At 54.5% G+C, this 19225-nt stretch overlaps 1 protein-coding gene and 1 long non-coding RNA gene across 51 annotated transcripts in view; one reads left to right on the top strand and one right to left on the bottom strand.

Annotated features, from left to right (window-relative positions):
• Positions 1-19225, top strand: part of LOC144334144 (uncharacterized) — a 131995-nt gene that overhangs the window by 37296 nt on the left and 75474 nt on the right. The window lies entirely within an intron of this gene.
• Positions 1-19225, bottom strand: part of NRXN2 (neurexin 2) — a 117142-nt gene that overhangs the window by 97536 nt on the left and 381 nt on the right. For 22 of the 50 annotated variants that reach the window (XM_077962172.1, XM_077962171.1, XM_077962166.1 and 19 more), the window contains exon 1: positions 9274-10064. In XM_077962172.1, coding sequence (XP_077818298.1) covers positions 9274-10006 — 733 coding nt within the window. In that variant the 5' untranslated portion in view covers positions 10007-10064. Of the gene's footprint in view, positions 1-9232; positions 10065-10125; positions 10251-19225 lie in introns of those variants that run through there. The other 28 variants (XM_077962173.1, XM_077962178.1, XM_077962189.1 and 25 more) reach the window with 20 other exon arrangements.

Below are 19225 nucleotides of genomic sequence, written 5' to 3'. Positions count from 1 at the left end.
ATAGAACACAACCAACTTTGTCTCTTCACCACGCCCTGACCCACTCAATTCACATCCCCTATATTCCTCATGTACGCTACTCTCCTGGTGGGAAAGCCCTGCCCTTTCCTTTCCACCACTATAATTCACACTCAGTCATCCTTCTTCAAGGTCTGGCCAAGTCCCACCTCCTCCTTGAAGCCTTCCCTGACCACTACAGCTAATAACCATAGTACTATTTATTGATGATTCAGAATAGCGCCTGGATTGTAAAGGATTTTCATATATTAATTCACTTAGTTCTTACAACGTTCTTAAAACGTTCTTACAGAGTAGGACGCTGAAGAACAATGTGGATAAGTTAACTGCCCAAGTTCACATGGCTAACAAGTAGCAAAGCTAGGTTCAAACCATGGCAGCCTATGCACTTACCCATTTTGCCATCTTTACATAGAGGCATCTAGCTTGTCTCTGGGTTCTGAGAGCAGCTGCTTTCTATACCACCCTCTAGAGAAGCCTGTCCCATTCTACCTGAAGCCACTTCTACCCACAGAAACTGTCAGGACCACAAGTACTGGATGTTAGAGCTGACAGAATAACCCAACATAGGTGATTTCATTTGCTTAACTTTCAGACACAAGACTTCACTCCCCCAGCAGAATACAGAGGTGGTGTCATAGATGGTATGTCTTGCCTAACATGAACTCAGGATTCCAGCAGATGGGTGATCAAGGACAGTGATGAAGACCAGAACAAAAGGGAAAAGAAAAGGCTCTAAACAACCAAAACATACATCTAACACCCGGGCAATTAAGAACTGTTATTTTCTGGCTACTCTACACACACTGCCTAGAAGGTAGCCTTGCTCTATAGAAGGAGTCATGGAGCTGTAAAGCTGCATCCTTAATAAAGCTACTTCTACAAAAATGAAAAAAAGAACTGTTATTTTCTCATAGGGCCTCTCAGGCCCTAGCCAGAGTCCACCTACTGTTAGTGACACACAATTCTAACAGCAATTCCTAGCTTAGGAATGCTGATTTCCACATTCACACACACACACACACACACACACACACAGACAGAGAGAGAGAGAGAGGTGTCAGTTGCTAACTGACAACTCCTCCTAAGGGTAGAGATGGAAAAACTAGAAAAAGCTAATATAAGAATTCAGAAATACAGCAGTCAGGCATCATCTCAGGCAGGGACAAACCTCAGTGAAGGAACCACTGCATAACAGTTTGATGTAATACCTGAGGGGAATCACGACCACCCTGAGTCATCTGCAAAAAGTTAAATCACGTTCCAGCTATTATGCTTAGGGAGGCAGAGAGGTGTGTAACACATTGTGAAGAGATTTCCATCTGAAATGTGTTAAATGTGGCTTAGCTGTGTGTTTTAATAGGATAATGCCCTGCTCTCTGGGATGGGTTCCTCTCCAAGGGCTTGGAAAACTGAGATTTTCCTGATCTATCTCTATCGTCCTTTCTCTGTGCTGGGACAGCTGACCGATAAATACAGGAACACCCTCAGCACACACTGGCTTAAGGAAGAAGCTGTGGCCCAAGGAATTTAGGGTAGTTACTGGTTTCTGATAAAACCTTGTCCCTAGGCTGGGCTCGGTGGCTCACGCCTGTAATCCCAGCACTTTAGGAAGCCAAGGCGGGCGGATCACAAGGTCAAGAGATCGAGACTATCCTGGCTAACATGGTGAAATCCCATCTCTACTAAAAATACAAAAATTAGCCGGGCGTGGTGGCGGGCGCCTATAGTCCCAGTTACTCGGGAGGCTGAGGCAGGAGAATGACATGAACCCAGGAAGTGGAGCTGGCAGTGAGCCGAGATCACGTCATTGCACTCTAACCTGGGCGACAAAGCGAGACTCTGTCTCAAAAAAAAAAAAAAAAAAACAAAAAAAACTTGTCCCTAAATAGCCCCAATAAACCAAATGCAGGTAATCAAACTGACCAGCTCTCCTTTCCGGAGGTAGCATGGAGACAGGTAGGGAGCAACAGGTTCTTGAGTCAGCTCAGGGCTCAGATCCCAACTCTTACATCTCTGAGCCTCTCTTTGACCCTCTGTAAAATGGAGAAAGTTATCCTCATGTGGTGATCATGAGGACTAAATGGGATAAAACATCTAAGACACCCAGCAAATGCTCAACAGCTGCGAGTCTCCCCCTCTCCTCCCTTAACCTTCCGATCCAATTCTTTGTGTTCAAATTGCTGGGTCTGCGGCCACTACTACTCTTCCTCCTTCTCCCAGCTGTCGGCGCCGCTGAAGTCTTCTGCTCAATTTTCCTCACCTTCTCCTTGGCCACTTCATCTGATCTCAGAGCTTCAAATACTATCTCTACACACACACAGCTCCATCTGCAGCCCCAGCTTCAACTCAAAGCTCTGGTCCCACATTCCCAATCACCTGGAATGTCAAGAGGCACCACCACTTAACACAAGCATGATCTATTGTGCCAAGCCTGCTCCCCTTCCTGGCACTCCCCTTTCCTCTCACCCCTCCACCAAACTTCCAACCGTGCAGACCTGAAACTTCATCATCTCTGACCCCTCTCCTCCCACTCCACATCCAAGAGGAAGAATCCTACAGTTTCAGGCTCAGCAATGGCCTTCAATCACTGCCACCACAACTGCCACCACCCTTCCTCGCCACTCCCCAAGACAACCAAGGCTCAGGTCCTCAATATCTCTTGTGTGACCTATCTCCCAACTGATTTCTTCACTACATAACTCTGTCTTCTATAATCCCTTTGCACTTCACTCCCAGCTCCCTAAGTACAGCTCTTATCTTATCCATTTCCCTCCTCAAAATTCTTTTGTGGCTCCATTTGCCAGTACACTGTACCCAGTCAGCATTCAATATGAGTTAAATAATTTAAGCCAGATCATCAAGACCTGGTCTCAACCTGCTTCTCCTGTTTTAGGTTCTACTATTCTCCCTATACGTCTTGGTGCCCTCTACAGATATGATGTACATTTCCCCGCATCCATGCCTTTGCTGATACCAGCTCCTTTGCTTCAAATGACCTCTCCCAATCAAGTTTATTAATCAGTGTTCGAGGTCAATTGCAAACAGCATGCCTTTCATAAATCTATTACTGATCCCCTCAACTTATAAACTCTCCCCTGCACTTTGCTTGTAATAATAGCTACCATTTACTCATCACTAATTTTATATAGCAGATGCTAATTTAATTCTTACAACAAACCTATGAGATAAGCGTGTGTATCCCCATTTTTTTTTTTTTTTTTTTTTGAGATGGCGCCTTGCTGTGTCGGCCAGGTTGGAGTGCAGTGGAGCAACCTCAGCTCACTGCAACCTCCACCTCCTGGGTTCAAGTAGTTCTCCTGTCTCAGCCTCCCAAGTAGCTGGGATTACAGGCGTGCGCCACCATGCCCGGCCAACTGTTTTATATTTTTAGTAGAGACGGGGTTTCACCATGTGGGCCAGGCTGGTTTTGAACTCCTGACCTCACATGATCCACCCACCTTGGCCTCCCAAAGTGCTGGGATTACAGGTGTGAGCCACCACACCCAGTCACGTATCACCATTTTATACATAAAGAAAAATGACTGTAAAGGTTAGGTACTCACCTAATGTCACAGGCCTAGGGAGTAGAGAAAACAGATTTAAACCAAGACCAGAGCCACAGAAGTCTATGGTTTAATCACTAAGCCACACTGCTTTACTGCATCTCTGGGCCACACACTATTGTGTTGTTTTTTTTGTTTTTTTTTTTGTTTTTTTGCTATTATGTATTGAGCATTTTCTACGTGCCAGGCACTGTTCTAAGCACTTTACACAAACTAGCTAATTTAATTTTCACAATAACTCTATAAGGTAGGTACCATTATTATCTTCATTTATAGATAAGGAAATGGGGGCAAAGAGAGTTTAAGCATAAAGTCACTGCCTGAGCAGTCTGGAGGCGGAATCTCTTCACACTACACTGGACAGCTTTTTTATCTGCTTCCTCAATTTCATAATATCTGCTTCCCTAATTTAATAACTCCCAGACCAGGTGCAGTGGCTCATGCCTATAATCCCAACACTTTGGGAGGCCGAGGCAGGCGGATCACCTGAGGTCGGGAGTTTGAGACCAGCCTGACCAACATGGAGAAACCCCGTCTCTACTAAGAATGCAAAATTAGCCGGGCGTGGTGGTGCATGCCTACAATCCCAGCTACTTGGGAGGCTGAGGCAGGAGAATTGCTTTGCTTGAACCCGGAAGGCAGAGGTTGCAGTGAGCCAAGATTGTGCCATTGCACTCCAGCCTGGGCAACAAGAGCGAAATTCCACCTCAAAAAAAAAAAAAACAGTCAACTCCTAGAGCACAGAGTCATTTTATTCATCTCTGACCCCACTGTAGCCTCCAACACAGTCTATCACAAAGGAGGCCTTGATAACTACCTGTTGAATTAAATCACTAACACAAAACACATATGACATGTGTGTCTACCTCCCTGCAAGCACACACATTACAACTAGTTTCCTATTTCTCTCCTGAGCAAATCGTATATACCTGACACGCTGTTCTAAACACCTGCACCATCATTCCACCTGAGGTCTCACACACATGCCTGCACATCCCTTCTTCTTTGATCCCTTTTCAGCCCCTTCTCCACACACACAGGTGACATGAGGAAGCACTGACATGCAAATAATTGCAAGATCCCAGTCTACTCTATCCCAGCTTTGGCAGATAATCAGCAACAGTAGACAGACTCTCAGCCACTCCTACTGAGCTCTGTCTTCAATTATGTGTGGCCAGATCCCTGAGAGAGAGAGAGAGAATGCAAATTTCCTAGCATGGAGGTTCTCCATGAATGAGTAAGCCCAGACCCTGGGAGAGCAGGAGGGATTCCAAAGGATACACAAATCCGTATGCACACCAAACATCTGAAGGCAGATTGAAACATCTTGCATATAAAGCTAAAACCATTTTTCTAATGTATATTTTATTAACCACAATGGCAAATATAACATCAAAGTCATCTAAAAGCTTTTCCAAATTCACAGTAGCTTTGAGTCATTTATACTCACACTAAACAGATATAAAAATAATAACTACTTTGGAAGGGGTACTGTGAATTACTGACTTTTAAAAATGTCCTCAGTGGGCCAGGCGCGGTGGCTCACGCCTGTAATCCCAGCACTTTGAGAGGCGAAGGCGAGCAGATCACCTGAGGTCGGGAGCTCGAGACCAGCCTGACCAACATGGTGAAAACCCATCTCTGCTAAAAATACAAAAATTAGTTGGGCATAGTCGCAGGTGCCTGTAATCCCAGCTACTGGGGAGGCTGAGGCAGGATAATCGCTTGAGCCTAGGAGGCAGAGATTGCAGTGAGCTGAGCTCGTGCCATTGCACTCCAGCCTGGGCACAGAGCGAGACTCTGTCTCAAAAAACAAACAAACAAACAAACAAAAAAGTCCTCAGTCTCAGAAAGAGTTGGGAACCACTCACAACAGATGATAAAGTGATTATAACTCCAAGGAGGCCTGGGGATTCTGACCCCTAGAGTTGTCTCAGAGATCAGGAGCCAGGCCTGCTCCCCTTAAAGTCTTCCTTCCTCACCCCAGTACCCAACCATTGGAGGCCATGTCTTTCCTCCTTGACTGGATGAGAAAGTACTCGAAGTATAATGAGCACAGGATATTATAAAAGCTACCCAGGAAATAAGGAACAAATTGAAGAAGAAATGAGGTTGCAGAGTGGGGAGAGAAAAGAAGGGAATCAGTAGGGTTGTTGCTGTGCCTGTCATCTCCAGATGCAATCAGTGCCTACAACCCCCGTGCCCACCCACAACATATATCTGAAAATATATACATACATGTTTTCATATGTATGTACAGCTTTGCCCCAAGCCTTTATTCTCTCAATTACTTATTAACATCTCTCCATTCATTCCACAAATCTTTATCAAACACCCACTATGTGTCTGGTACCAGATTAGGTGCTGGAAATACAGAAATGAATAAAGACACAACACTCCCCCTTTACCACAAAGCACTGCTCTCTCAAAAGATACCACACACACACATCACACACACACGACATACGCACAGGCAACCCTGCCCCTACCAGCTGGCACCCACCTTATATCTCACTTTCCCTTTTTTTTTTTTTTTTTTTTTTTGAGACAGAGTCTCATTCTGTCGCCCAGGCTAGAGTGCAGTGGTGTCATCCCAGCTCACTGCAACCTCCACCTCCCAGGTTCAAGCAATTCTCCTGCCTCAGCTTCCCAAGTAGTGGGGATTACAAGCACCTGCCACCATGCCTGGTTGATTTTTGTATTTTTAGTAGACACGGGGTTTCACCATGTTGGCCAGGCTGGTCTCGAACTCCTGACCTCAAGTAATCTGCCCACTTCAGCCTCCAAAGTGCTGGGATTACAGGTGTGAGCCACCGCACCCGGCTCACGTTCCCTTTTCTTACATGAATCTCACACACACACACACACACACACACACACACACAATGGGTCAGACACACATACTCAACCATCTCTCACAGCTTCACCACAGCTGACACAAACATTCATCTGATACCAAGCCATATTATACACACATCCATCCCTCTCCCACAGTTACTCAAACACATCTTAGACACACAACCACACAACCCATATTCAGAAGCATGCACTTGTTTGCCTCACTGGAAGCCTCTGGCCAATGAATCCTCTCAGGGAATGGATACAAAGGCTCTGGTTGACCAAGGTGCCTCTGGCTGCATTTTTCATACACCCAAGCCCAATTCAGCCACAGTGAGGCCAGGGACCAGTTAACCTAACCTCCTGCAGCTCAAGCTTTCCCTCCATCAAATTAGAGGATGGTTCATCCTGTTTTCTTAGGCGGGCTTTGGGGGAAGGGTAGAGGAACCAGAGGATCAAATTAAGGTTCTGGAAAGAAAGAGTCCTCATACATTCCAGCTGTCTTACTGAAGCCTCGCATTAAAACACAGGCACATGAGCATCATACTTGGGAACTACTCACTCTACTAGGCACTAGGCTCCTATCTGCAAACACTGCTATTCAAACAGACCCATTCACACGTCAAATACACACTGCCAGACTCGCGGGCCTCTACACGCAGGCAAACACACACCGACACAGAATTTCACAGTTTAGGAAACACCTGAACTCCTTGGAGAAACGGTGAGAAGGTGTCAGCTTAACTTAATACACAGTTGCTCATGACGTATCCCACAACCTTGTACCAATAACCCCAAGAAAACAATCCCCAGAACTTTCGAATGTATTCATCGACCACAACTACAGATACGCAGGCAAACGACACTCCCAAGTGCAGTCTTCCCACACCCAGGGCCACACCTGCAGGCTGGGCCCCTCCCATGGCTGCCCATAGGCACACAGCCACAGGACACTTATCCCCAAAGCAGTACCGGGCCATTTCGTTTTGCTGGCGCACACGTGCACATGCACACGCTCCCTCAAAAGCCTCTGCCCCTGGGAGGACGAACACACACACACAACCGCTGAGTGGCCCACAGCTTCTAGAGGGACCAGGGGAGAGGAGGGCAGGCCTGAGGCACACACGGGCTGGAAGAACAGGGACGAGGGGCGGGGAGAGACGCGCATGCGCGGCCCCCAGCCTGATAGGGGAGCCCCTTCCCACCGCCCAGCCAGACCCTTAAGAAAGAGGCTCCTCCAAGTGCCTCCTCCCCTCAGCCCCCCGACACCACAGCCCTGCCCCGGTCCGCTCAGCCCAGGGCCCGCCCGCACTTCTCCACTTCACGGTCTTGGCCGGACCCCTCCCTCCGCTGAGCCTCTCTCCCAAGCGCCATTCCATAGTCAGCCCCACAGCCCAGGGTCCCACCTCGCCCTGTCCAGCCCAGCAATCTCCCACCAAACCCGACGCTCTCAGTGGCTCCACGCCCCGTCTGTCATCAAGAGAAACTATTGGCCATCTCTGCCCCTCACCCAAACTGTCCACTCCTCGTCAGGAGCCTGAGAAGCCTCAGCCACCCTCTCCCCCGTTTTCCCTTTACTCTTTGAAGGCGCTCTGAGGATTCTGTGGTGAAAAAGAAGCCCTCCCTTCCTGGCCACAGCTTCGCAATCCCCATTCTCCCTCGCCTGCCCTGGAATCGCTATTGTGCCCTTCTCCCTACACTCAGCGTCCTCACACCTAGGCCCTCATCCCTTGGTGCTTGTCCAGGCCGCACAGGCCGCACTTCCCGCCCTTCGCTCGAGGACCTTCAAAGACTGCGACCCACTGTCGACTATGCCCCCCTGCCCGAAGGCCCCACCACATGGCTCCAATCCCTGTCTCATAGGCCCTGCCCACACTGGCCTCTCCACACAGGCCCCACTCAGCCCCTCACGGTTTCACACGGGGCCCCGCCCCCTGTCTCATAGGCCCCGCCCACACAGGCCCCATTCAGCCCCTCATGATCTCACAGGAGGCCCAGGCCCCTGTCTAATAGGCCCCGCTCACACTGGCCTTCCACACAGACCCCACTCAGCCCCTCACAGCCTCATACAAGGTCTGCCCTGTCTCGTAGGCCCTGACCACACTGGCCTTCCACACAGGCCCTATTCATAGCCCCTCACGGTCTCACACGAGGTCCCGCCCCCTTTCTCATAGGCCCCGCCCACACTGGTCTTCCACACAGGCCCCACTCAGCCCCTCACGGTCTCACATGAGGCTCCGCCCCCTGTCTCATAGACCCCGCCCACACTGGCCTTCCACACAGGCCCCACTCACAGCCCCTCATGGCCTCACACGAGGTCCCGCCCCCTGTCTTATAAGCCCTGCCCACACTGGCCTTTCCACGCCGGGCCCACCCACCGCCCCTCACGGCCTCATACGAGGTCCCGCTCTATGCAGAAGCCCCACCCACTGTCCTCCAGGGGACCCATGGTCCCCGCCCACTGCCTTTAATGAGCCCTGTCCACGCAGACCCCACCCACAAGCCTTCACCAGCGCCTCACAGCCCCTCACCCACCAAGCCCACAGGGCTTCGTGCACCCCACCCTCAGCAGCCCCTTCAGAACCTGGCCACACAGGCTGCCCACAGGTCGCCGCGGGACTCACGCTGACCACGCCCACGCCGGCCACGCCCGCTCGCCCCGCCCACCGCCAACCCCACGCGCCCTCGCCCGGACACGCGTCCTCGCAGTCCTGGCGCGCTCGCACCCACTCACAAGCCCTCGCGCCCAGCCCCCGTGCCTCAGGAGCCCCCACAGGCTCCGACCCCCACGGGGCACCCCAGGCCCTCACCCCCGCGCCCAGGCGCCAGGCGGCCGCTCCCCGGAGCTCACCTTCGCTGCAGAACTTGCCGCCGAAGCCCGTGTGGCTGCAGTCGCAGCCCACCTCGCCGGGGGCCAGCACAGTGCAGAGGCCGCCGTTGGCGCAGGGGTTGCGCGCGGGCGCGCACAGCGGGTCGGCGGTGGCGCCGCGCAGGCCCTGGCTGCCCAGCAGCGCGGGGGGCCGCTCGCCCAGTTTCAGGTTGGCCAAGAGGCCGCGGAAGGGCGGCTCGTACTTGACGGTGCTCAGCGTGAGCGCCGAGAGGCGCACGTCGGGCGGGATGCCTCCCACGAACAGGTCGCTGGCCACCTGCATCTCGCGCCGCTTGGAGCGCACCTCCGCGGCGCGGGCCTCGCCGTCCACCGCCAGCGCCGTGCGGCGCGCGTCACGGGTCAGCAGCACCATGTGCCAGCGGTCGTCGGCCACCGGCGTGTCCAGCTGCAGCGTGGCCGGCTCGGCGCATGAAAGCGTGAAGCGCAGCCGCAGGCGGCCGTCTACCAGCAGCAGCTCCAGGAAGTCGCAGTCGCCGCCGTCATCCAGGTAGAGCAGCAGCGCGCGCGTGGCGTTAGTACGCAGGCTGAAGCTAAGCTCGCCGCTGCTCGCCGCGCCCGCCCAGCGCGCGTAGCGAGCCCACTGCCCGGGTCCGCCGCCGAACTCCAGGCCGTCCGCGCGCGCCGCCAGCGCCAGCAGCAGCAGCAGCAGTAGCGGCGGCGGCGGTGGCAGCCGCCACCGACTCCCGGGCGCCATGCCTCCGGCGGCCCCGGCCCCGCCCGGCCCCCGGCCCCCGCTCAGGCTTCAGAGCCGCGGGCGCATGGGGCGGGAGGGGGCCGGGAGCTCCCCGCGCCGAGCGGGGCTCTCTTGCCGGCTCACAGTGCCATGGGCCCGGCCGCGGGGCGAGGCGCGCAGAGGGCCAGGCGCCGGCTTCCCTCGGGTGGCGGCGGCGGCGCCCCTCCCCCGCCGCGGGCTCCGACGGAAGAGCGGGGAGGGATGCCTGCGGGAGAACAGAGAGGAAAGGGTTAATGAGGGGCTCCAACGACAGGGGCTGTCGGTGCCGGGCTCCCCACTCATATCAGCAGGCACCAGACTGTTTCCCTACATAACTTAGAGAGGCCCTGACCTGCAGAGGGTTCCGAGGCAAGAGACACGGATTCCGGGGGCCAGCACTTGGGAGAGATGGCACGCACTAGGGGCAGCATTGGTTTGAGATGTCGACAGGGAGAGGTGACACGTTCCAGCCCTGTAAGAGCCCAACCCATCTGCCCGCGCCCTCACCCTCTCAAAGGACCTGGGTGTCAGGACCAAGGCCAGCTCCTCGAGCGAGGCTAGTCACTCTCCTCGGCCTGGTGACCCCAGCCCCTTCTCTGAACCGCCCAACGTCTTTGCCTGGCTCCCACCTCCAGCCACTGTTCCTCTCATCAGCCCTTGATACTGGATAATGAAGTTGCTAAATAATTCATTGGGATTAATTAAATGCCAATTCGTCAATGGTATCACAGGGTAACCAGACTGGGAAGGGGGCAAGGGAGAGAAGCCAGCCAGGACCCAGATATCCAGGCCCCAAGCCCTCTCTATCCTAGCAGGGACACTGGCATCCAATTCTGTGTCTTCAGTTCCCCCAAAACCACGCTCGCCCCTTCCCAGGCCCCAGCCTCTCTGCTTATCAACCCAGGTCCTTTCTGAAGCTAAATGTCTGTCATCCTCAACTTCCAGTTCTCGGTGCTCAGCCTCAGGACTGGCCCCACTACCTGGGCTCTCTTCACCCTTCAGTTCCCTCTGCGCACCCCCCACCCAAGATTGGGGGAGCCACCAGGAGGCAGGCAGGCTCATTTGCATAAAATTGCCTTTCTGAAATGATTACCCTTGTAACGGGCTGTCAGAGAGCAATTTATACCCCACGCCGGGGAGGGGAATTTGCATCTCGTTAAACTCCAAGTCGTAATTATTTATATCCAACAACCCTCCTGAATATTGCATTGATTTTATTTTGGGGAGGGAGGGAGGGAAGGAGGTGGGGAGAAGCCTGGGAGAGAAGCAGGGAGGGGCTAGAGTTTAGAAAAAGACAGGGAAAGACTGAAGCAAGAGGGGAGAGAAAGAGGAATGAGAGGAAGTGCCTGAAAAGTGACAGAGATGGAAGAGTAATGGAGGAGAAAGGTGGCCTAGTGGGGAGAAATGAAAGAAAAGACAGAGAAAATTAAATTCCAAATCCAAACAGCATTTGTCAGTGCCCTGGGTGCTGGGCATTTTTACAAATGTCATTTTACATAATCACTCTGAGAAGTCCCATTATTCTCATTAACCCCTGGGGAAACCCAGGTAAAGAGATCTGGGGACTTGCCCAAGGTCACGTGGCCAGTCAGCAGGGAACTGAGACTCAGATCCAAGTCTGCTTGACTCCAGCATCCCCAGGAAATAGAAAAAGCACAGGACAGCCACAGGTGTAACTCAGTGAGGTGAGAACCAGAAGATAAGGAGAAGGCTGACTTTGGGAGGGGAAGGCTGCAGAGGTGCAGTGAGGAGCCAAAGAGCTATGTGGATGGAAACGAGGGACCTCCTAAAAAGCCATAGCGAGGGGGCGTCTGGAGAGTAACCCTTGTGCAGAGGAAGATTGGACAGAAAAGGCCGCAGAAGGTAGTCAGGAGCGTTGGGGGAGCCATCTCCAAGAGGCCCGTAAAGCTCAGCCCTTGGGTCCTGCCATCCAACTCCTGACTGCTGCCCTCCCAATCCTACAAGGCTCCAATGTCCTGCCCCAGCACCCCTCCAAGGACTGCCTCTGCCTGGGCAGTGGGGAGGAGATCCAGGCAAGCAGCCCCCACTCCTTACAAACACTGTCAGGTTATATATAGCTTTGCCACTGCCTCTCCTCATTGGGTAATGGAGATAATTAACATGTGCGGGCTAATTAGCCAATCAAATTAAATGCAGCACCTGCTCCCAGCCTGATTGACGCCCTCACCCCCCCACACACACATGCATCCCCAGCCCAGGGCAGGGAAGGGGGCTCCTCAGGCGTCGCGGGAGGGAAAGGTCTAAGCTTTTCCTCTTTTCCAGAAGGGGTAGCCAAAGACCCTCAGCAAAGGGACAGCCCTGTGGCCAGAAGAGTGACCAGCGTGCCTCCCTCCCTCCCTGCTAGGGTCTCCATCTCAGTCTGGCCTGGCCTAGCCTCTGTCTGCTGCCCTCCCAGCACCCACCCCCACCTCCGGACACTATTTTGGGGAGGGAATTAATTAGCTATCGATTTCCACTGGCGGAGGGAATAGGATTTCGTGCTGCTGTCCACTCACCCCCAAGCTCAGAATAGGAGGGATTCTTTCATCTGCCTCACCCCCAGCCCAGACCCCCTGCCATGGTCACATCCACCACCCTTTAGGGAGATGGCAGACGGGTTCTGTGGGAAAAGCTAGGGGCAGGAAGTTGGGGGAGGACAGATAGAGTGAAAGATGGTGGGGAGGCTGTCAGAGGCTGGAAGGCAGATGCCTGGGTCCTGAGAGCCAAAGGGAATGTTATCTGGGTGGAGGGGCAGGGAGGTGAAGGGGGTGAGAGTCCAGGAGGTAGAGGTTCTACTGGTCCGTGTGGAGGGAGAGTGGGAGGGGTGCCGTGCAGGCAGGCTTCTGTGAGCCGGTTCAGGGACAGAGGCTGGGCTTATGCGGTGCCTCCAGGGAGGGTCAGAAGCAAGGTCTGGGCCTGCGGCCCCTCAAGGTTCATTACTCATTCTCCCCGCAGCCCACAGCTCTGCAGCAGAGGCCAGCCAGGCTGCTGGGGGCACAGGGGCTGCGGGGCTGACCAGGAGGAAGCCCCAGCACTCCCTGAGTCCTCTCTCCCCAGGGATCCACAGGCCCTGGCTTCACGCTTGCCAGGCAGAGATGGCCCCAGGAGGAGTGAGCCAGCAGACACCTGGGTCCTTTCCATTCCCACACTCAGTGTCCAGGAAACGTGCTGCTCTTTCCCTCGCCTTTCCCCTCCCCACGCCTCTCCCGCCCCAGGCCCAGGCTGCAGCCGACCCAGCCTCCAACCCACCCTTCTCCCAGAACACAGGGGGCTCCTGCTACCCTGGGATGCTCCATCCTTCGTCAGCTCCTGGAACTCAGCAGCAACCCTTTCTCCAGAGGTCTCCCCACAGGCCAGGGCCATTGCCTCACATGGCCACATCAAGTAAACAGTGTCCCCTGGAGTTGTACAAGGCAACAGCTCTTCCCCAGGTTTATGCAATGCAGAGGAAGCCCCCCTGCACCCACAGCGTCCAAGTACTGCCCCCCCAGGGCCCACTTTTCTTCTTCCATTGCCCACTGCCAGTGCAGGGACACTGCAGGGTGGCCCTGGGGTACCTGCCTGCTCACTGACGTCAGTGCAGTGCACACTGCCACCCAACCCACTGCTGGCCCAGAGCCACCACACCTCTGAGGAGCTGACCTCCTGAGTAATCCTGGGGTTCTGCACCCAGTCAGCTCCCTACCTGCCTCCCACCCTGCCCCCGCCCACAGATAGACTCAGCAGCCTTGGGCCAGTGGTGCCCAAGCTGGAGTGGATGGGGCAGGGAGTGGCTAGGCTGCCCTCAGGACTTCTGCTGCCTCTCCCCAACATTACCCTCTCCCAATAACTCAACATTACCCTCTCCCGATAACTCAACATTACCCTCTCCCGATAACTCAACATTACCCTCTCCCGATAACTCAACATTACCCTCTCCCGGTAACTCTTCCTGGGTCCTCCTAGGCCAGGGCCTCCTCCTCATCTTCCCATGGCCAGGTCAGTGCCACTGAAGCCTCTGGGCTGCAAGCTTTGGGCTCCGTCTGCATCAGATACCAGGCTGGACCCCATGTACACTGTCTTATTCAATCCTTCAGCTTCTAGGAGGTCATTTTGTCACTCTGGCTTACAGACCAGGAAGCTGAGCTTAGAACGATGAATTCACTTGCCTGAGGCCACAGGGCAGGTAAAGGGTGTGAGGGCTCCAAGGCATTTCTTTTACCACTGTGTCTGGGGGTCAGAGCCACCCTCCTCTGATCTGGCCTTCACAGGGGACACGGCTCTCTCAGGTGCCCCACTCTAAAGCCCACTCTTGGGACTGGGAGACAGAGACCTCAGAGCTCATGGGGTTCATCTTCTCCTTTTTTCCTGATGTGGAAACTGAGTCCCAGGGAGGGGCAGTGAGCTGGCCCGGGATCACACAGAAAAGCAAGACTAGAACCAAGGTCGCTGGCCTTCCATTCCAGACACCTCCCATTGCACTTGCTGACCTAGACCTGGGCCCTCCCTCCTGCCTGACCAAAGGCCTCAGCCCCACAGCACCAGGGGCATGTATGCAAATAGTGATCCATGCCCACACAAGCAGAGCCCCTGGCCAAGGGCCCTCTCCCCACATCCACACAGCCCCCTCTCTGTCAATGCCCACACACACAAACACACGCCCATACACACACCTCCAGCCATGGGGATGCCGGCCTCCCTCTGGCTCTCCTCTCCTCACGCCAGCATCCTCTCATGCCAGCTGGGAGTGAGACAGCAGGGGCCTCCTCCAGGCGCCAGGGAGGAAGAGCTGGGTTTACACACATTCTGGTGGCCCCAGAAGGCAGCCCGTGGACAGGTGGGAGAAGTGCGTGCTACGGGGGGAGATTTTGGCTCAGGCTAAAGAGAAACTTGCTGGCTGGCAATCTAAAGCATCCAACAATGGAGTAGGCTGCCTCGGGGGGCGGTGAGTTCCCCGTCTGTGGAGGTGTTTGAGGTGAGACCGGATGACTGCTGCTCAGAGAGGCTCGGCGTGGGGGAGGCTCTTGAATCATATGGAAGAGGACAGCAGACTGCTTGACCTCTGAGGTTCTTTTCAGGTGCAGAGTGTTTTTTGGAGGGTCCCTTCTCCCCCATGAAACTCCAGGCAGGATTGGCAGACAGTGAACAGTTCCTACCTCCCCTTCCTTCCAGCCATGATGATCTGGCAGAAAAAAAGGGAAGACCCCATGCCTGTCCACACCCAGCCATAACCTCAGCAGCAGCAAAAACAAGACAGCACAGTGGTTAGAGGCACTGGCTCCAAAGACTGGGTTCAAATGCCAGCTCTACCCCTACCCAGCTGTGTGATCTTTGGTAAGTTACTCAGCCTCTCTGTGCTTCACTTTCTTTATGTATAAAATAGAGATAGTAATAGTGTTGTCAAAATTAGAATTAACATACATAAAGCACCTAGTACAGTGCCTGGCATAGACTTACGTGTGAAAAAAAAAAAAGTGTGTCGTATTAATGATTATTTTTAAAACCTCTCATCTCGGCCTTTTACAGTTTGCAGTACTGAGTGCCTAGTGTTTCCTTTGATCCTCACCAGGGTTTGGTGAGAAAAGTAAGCAAGACAAGTATTATCACTGCTCCTTTTACACATGAGGAAATAGATACTCAAAGTGGAGAAGGGACTCACCCAAGGTCCCACAAATAGTAAATGGTGGAGCTGGGATTCAGACTTGGCTCTGTCTAATCCCTATCCCTCGTGTCCTCCTCAACTCTGCTGGTCAATTGTCCTGACTCAGAGGGCAGGAGAAGTAACAAACAGGTCTAAAGATAAGTCAGAGTCCCATGCCAGGGTGGGCTGGGCATGAGTGAGCATGTCCACGGGTCTCCAAGCAGCTCTCTGTGTCATGGAGAGAAGCAGGGAGCGGGCTGGGCCCAGGAGCTGGTAGCTCAGGGTGCACAGGACAAGGCTGTTGCCACTTTGTGGAGCTGGGGAAGCAGGTGGGCTGGGGATGGAGGTGCAATGGAATGACTCAGTGCAGTGGGGGCCAGAGGACAGGTGCATGGGAGCATGGAGGTAGGTGGTGGGAGGGATAAGCACCAAGCGTACCTATGCTGTGCACAGCTGCGGCACAGCAGCCTGGGTGGGTGCACCCCAGTGATGCAGAGGGGACAGATGGCTTCCGGGGCGGCCTTGTGAGTAAGCACGAGGTGCTTGGGAATGTTCCTAAAGGTATCTATGACAGGTGTGTGTATGCGTGTGTGTGTGCGTGTGTGTGTGCAGGGAAGGTTATGATAATGACAATAAAAATAGCTACCATTTATGGGGACCTTCTATGTGCCTGACAAATACATCAAAGTAAGGTTTACAGTGTGCTTCGCACAGGGCCAGGCACACGGTAGGTACACAATAAATATTCTTGTTACTACTGTCATTGCCATCGTTGTCCTCTCAGTGAGTCCTCGTAACATCCCATTAGGTAGGGATGAGGATCCCATTTCACGGGTGAGGAAACTGAGGCTCACTGAGGACCACAGCGGAGTCCCAGCCTCACCCTCACCCCACCATGCCAAACAGCGGTGGTGGCAGTAGGGAAGCAGCTTCGTAAATGCTAACAAAGTGCCACGCACACCCCTGAAGGTGTGCACCAGACTGTTTGTTGAATGAGTCTCTGAGAACCCACAGGCCCGTCAGTGTGGAAGGGGCAGGGGTGGAGGAGCTGCACCAACAGATGGAGCAGCAGGGTGGGTGGCAGGTGAGGACACACAATCGGGGCATCCCCGTGGGGTCTGGACTTGGGAGCTGCGAATGAAAGGACAGTGTCTCCAGTGCACAGGCAGGTGTAGGGGCCCCTGTGCCTGTGGACTGATGCGGGGGGTGGTGCCACTTAGAAATGGGAAGGCTCCCAGGGCAGCCAGGTATAGCTGGGGGCTGGACTCCACCAGGAAGGGTCGTGGTTGTGACCAGGAGGGGTAGGAGGCCCTGGGCTGAAGGTACAAAGATAAGTGAGTGAGAGAGAAAGTAGAAAAGAGGTTTAGGGGGTGAGCCACAGCATAAAGTGTATTAGCAAGTGTGTGCTGGTGTGCACACGCACGTGCACACACACAAAGGCCTGGGGCAAAGTGCTCAGCACCCAGACAGACATGCACATGGTACTTCAGGATGAGCTTGCTGGGGTCAGGGACTGGTGTGTCTAGGAGGGTGTGCACACGTGCTGTGAAGACCTGGGAGGGATGGGGTGTCTAGAAGGAGAGGGTGTGTTGCAGGGACTGAAGGTGTATGAGGAAGAAGCACAGGTGTGCCTGCAATGGCTGTGAGCCTGGGGAGGTGAGTGGTTGGATGGGGGCTGTGTGCATCCAAGGGTGAGGGCTGGCAGTGCGGCGCTTGGGGCTCTGGGGGCACGTAGTGACCATATGTGTGTGTTGTGTACATGACAGCAAGGCACCTGGGGGAGGTCTCAAGGAGGCAGGCACGAGGTGGCAGCCTCTCTGGGTGGGGAATGTGGGCGGTATGCTGCCAGGAGGTGTATTGTGTACGCAGGTGTGTGTGCCTGTGTAGGTGTGTGTCTGGGTGGGTGCCACTGAGCCTGTGTATCATTGTCAGAGTGTCTGTGTCACTGGCAAGGGCAGGCGGGAGGGAGCAGCTGGACCTGGGTAGTGACTGAGCCTGGAAGGAAAGAGGGGTCCCCACCAGCCACTCAATCACCCAGTCCCTCCTCTCAGAACTCCACTGTCATATGGATTCAACCCAGGCCAAGACGCCAGGAGAGGCCCAGGCTCCTGGAAAGAACTGCCCAGCAGCCATGGCCGGTTGATCCATCCCGCCCACCCTTGTGGATCTGAGGACAGGATGGGTCTGAGAATACTTCCTCTAGCATGAATGGAGAGCCCCCAGCACACCCTTCTCCCCTGTCTCCCAAAAGATCCAGCCACACCTCAGATGCCAGTATCCCTGGAGCCATCCCTGGAAGCAAGAGGAGCTAGGGACTGAGGGGCTGAAGCACCCACAAAACAGAAGGCCTCACAGTTAGTGGACCACAGACCTCCCTCCCCTTCTCCTTCCCTCCCCCTTCTTTCTTTCTCCTTCTCTGGCAGAAGACAGAGAAAGTAAGACCCTAATGTCTACCCTCCCCCAAAAGGAACACCCAGACACTGGGAAGGTGGACAAGAGGGAAGGATAAGAATGAATGGAAGAGGAGAGATGCCCACCCGCCAACACATACAAAAACAGGGCTATCTGGAAGCCCCCAGGGCAGCCAAGGGACTGGGGACCCAAGACCCGCCCCCTAAAAATCTCTTTCATTATTCCAGGTGGACAGCCTCCTCCTTCACCTCCAGACACCATGAAAAAGCCCCTCCCAGCCCTTGCTAGCTCAATGAGGCATCGAATGCCCTCTCCCAAGACTCAGGAGGGGGCTGAGAGTAAAGGAGACAACAGCACCCCAAAGCCAGTTGTGCCCCAAGAGCCCATCAAGGGTTCAAAGGCTCATACCCCAACCCAAAGACCCCAGGGAAGACTGCTGCTTCAGCTGGGGGGGGAGGCTGGGACATGAGAAATGGTCCCTTCCTCTTTAGGGGTGGGGGAGCAAGCCAAGGGCCCTGCAGCTTCCTCTCCCCCTGCAGCACTCTCTGACCAGAACCCTGTCACCGCCCCCAGCGCATTCCCACCCCAGCAAAGCCCCCTCCTACTGATTTCCCAGTCTCCCTCTCTCATCACCCCCAGCCTTCCCCCGCAAGCTTCCGCTCCTCTCCCTCAGACCCCATCTTCCCCAGCTCTCCACCAGCACAGACCCATCCCTGCCTGGAGCACCTTGGCACATTCCCCTCTGCCCTCTCCCAATAACCTCTTCTCGCCTTGGCTCCCATCCCCCAGGAAAGCCTGGTCCTCAGTGGGTCCTCTCAGGACGAAGCCCTTGGCCTGGCCCCTTTCCTTCCCTCTCCACTTCTCTCTCCTCTCCAGCCCCCTCTCCTCTCCTCCCACGAAGCCCAGTTTCTCGCTGGTTAGACCCTCCAGAACACAACAGCCCCTCTGGCCCGGCGCTGCTTCCAGCCTCTGGGGCTAGCACAGACTGGGGACCCCCCTTTTAGAACCCCCTCACAGTCCTCTGGATGCCCCTCCTTCTCTCCCCATCCCTTCCCCCAAAGACCCTCCCTCCCACCCCTCCCCGTTCTCCCCAGCTGTCAGGGCCAGTGCCCCTTCCACAGGAGCCTCCGACCCCCAAGCCCCCAGAAGCTTTGCCTCCTCTCTGTCAC

Source organism: Macaca mulatta, chromosome 14 (genome assembly GCF_049350105.2).
Source record: "Macaca mulatta isolate MMU2019108-1 chromosome 14, T2T-MMU8v2.0, whole genome shotgun sequence".
Lineage (NCBI taxonomy): Eukaryota > Metazoa > Chordata > Mammalia > Primates > Cercopithecidae > Macaca > Macaca mulatta.
Note: the sequence above shows the minus strand (reverse complement) of the source record. Positions and strands in the feature narration are given on the sequence as shown.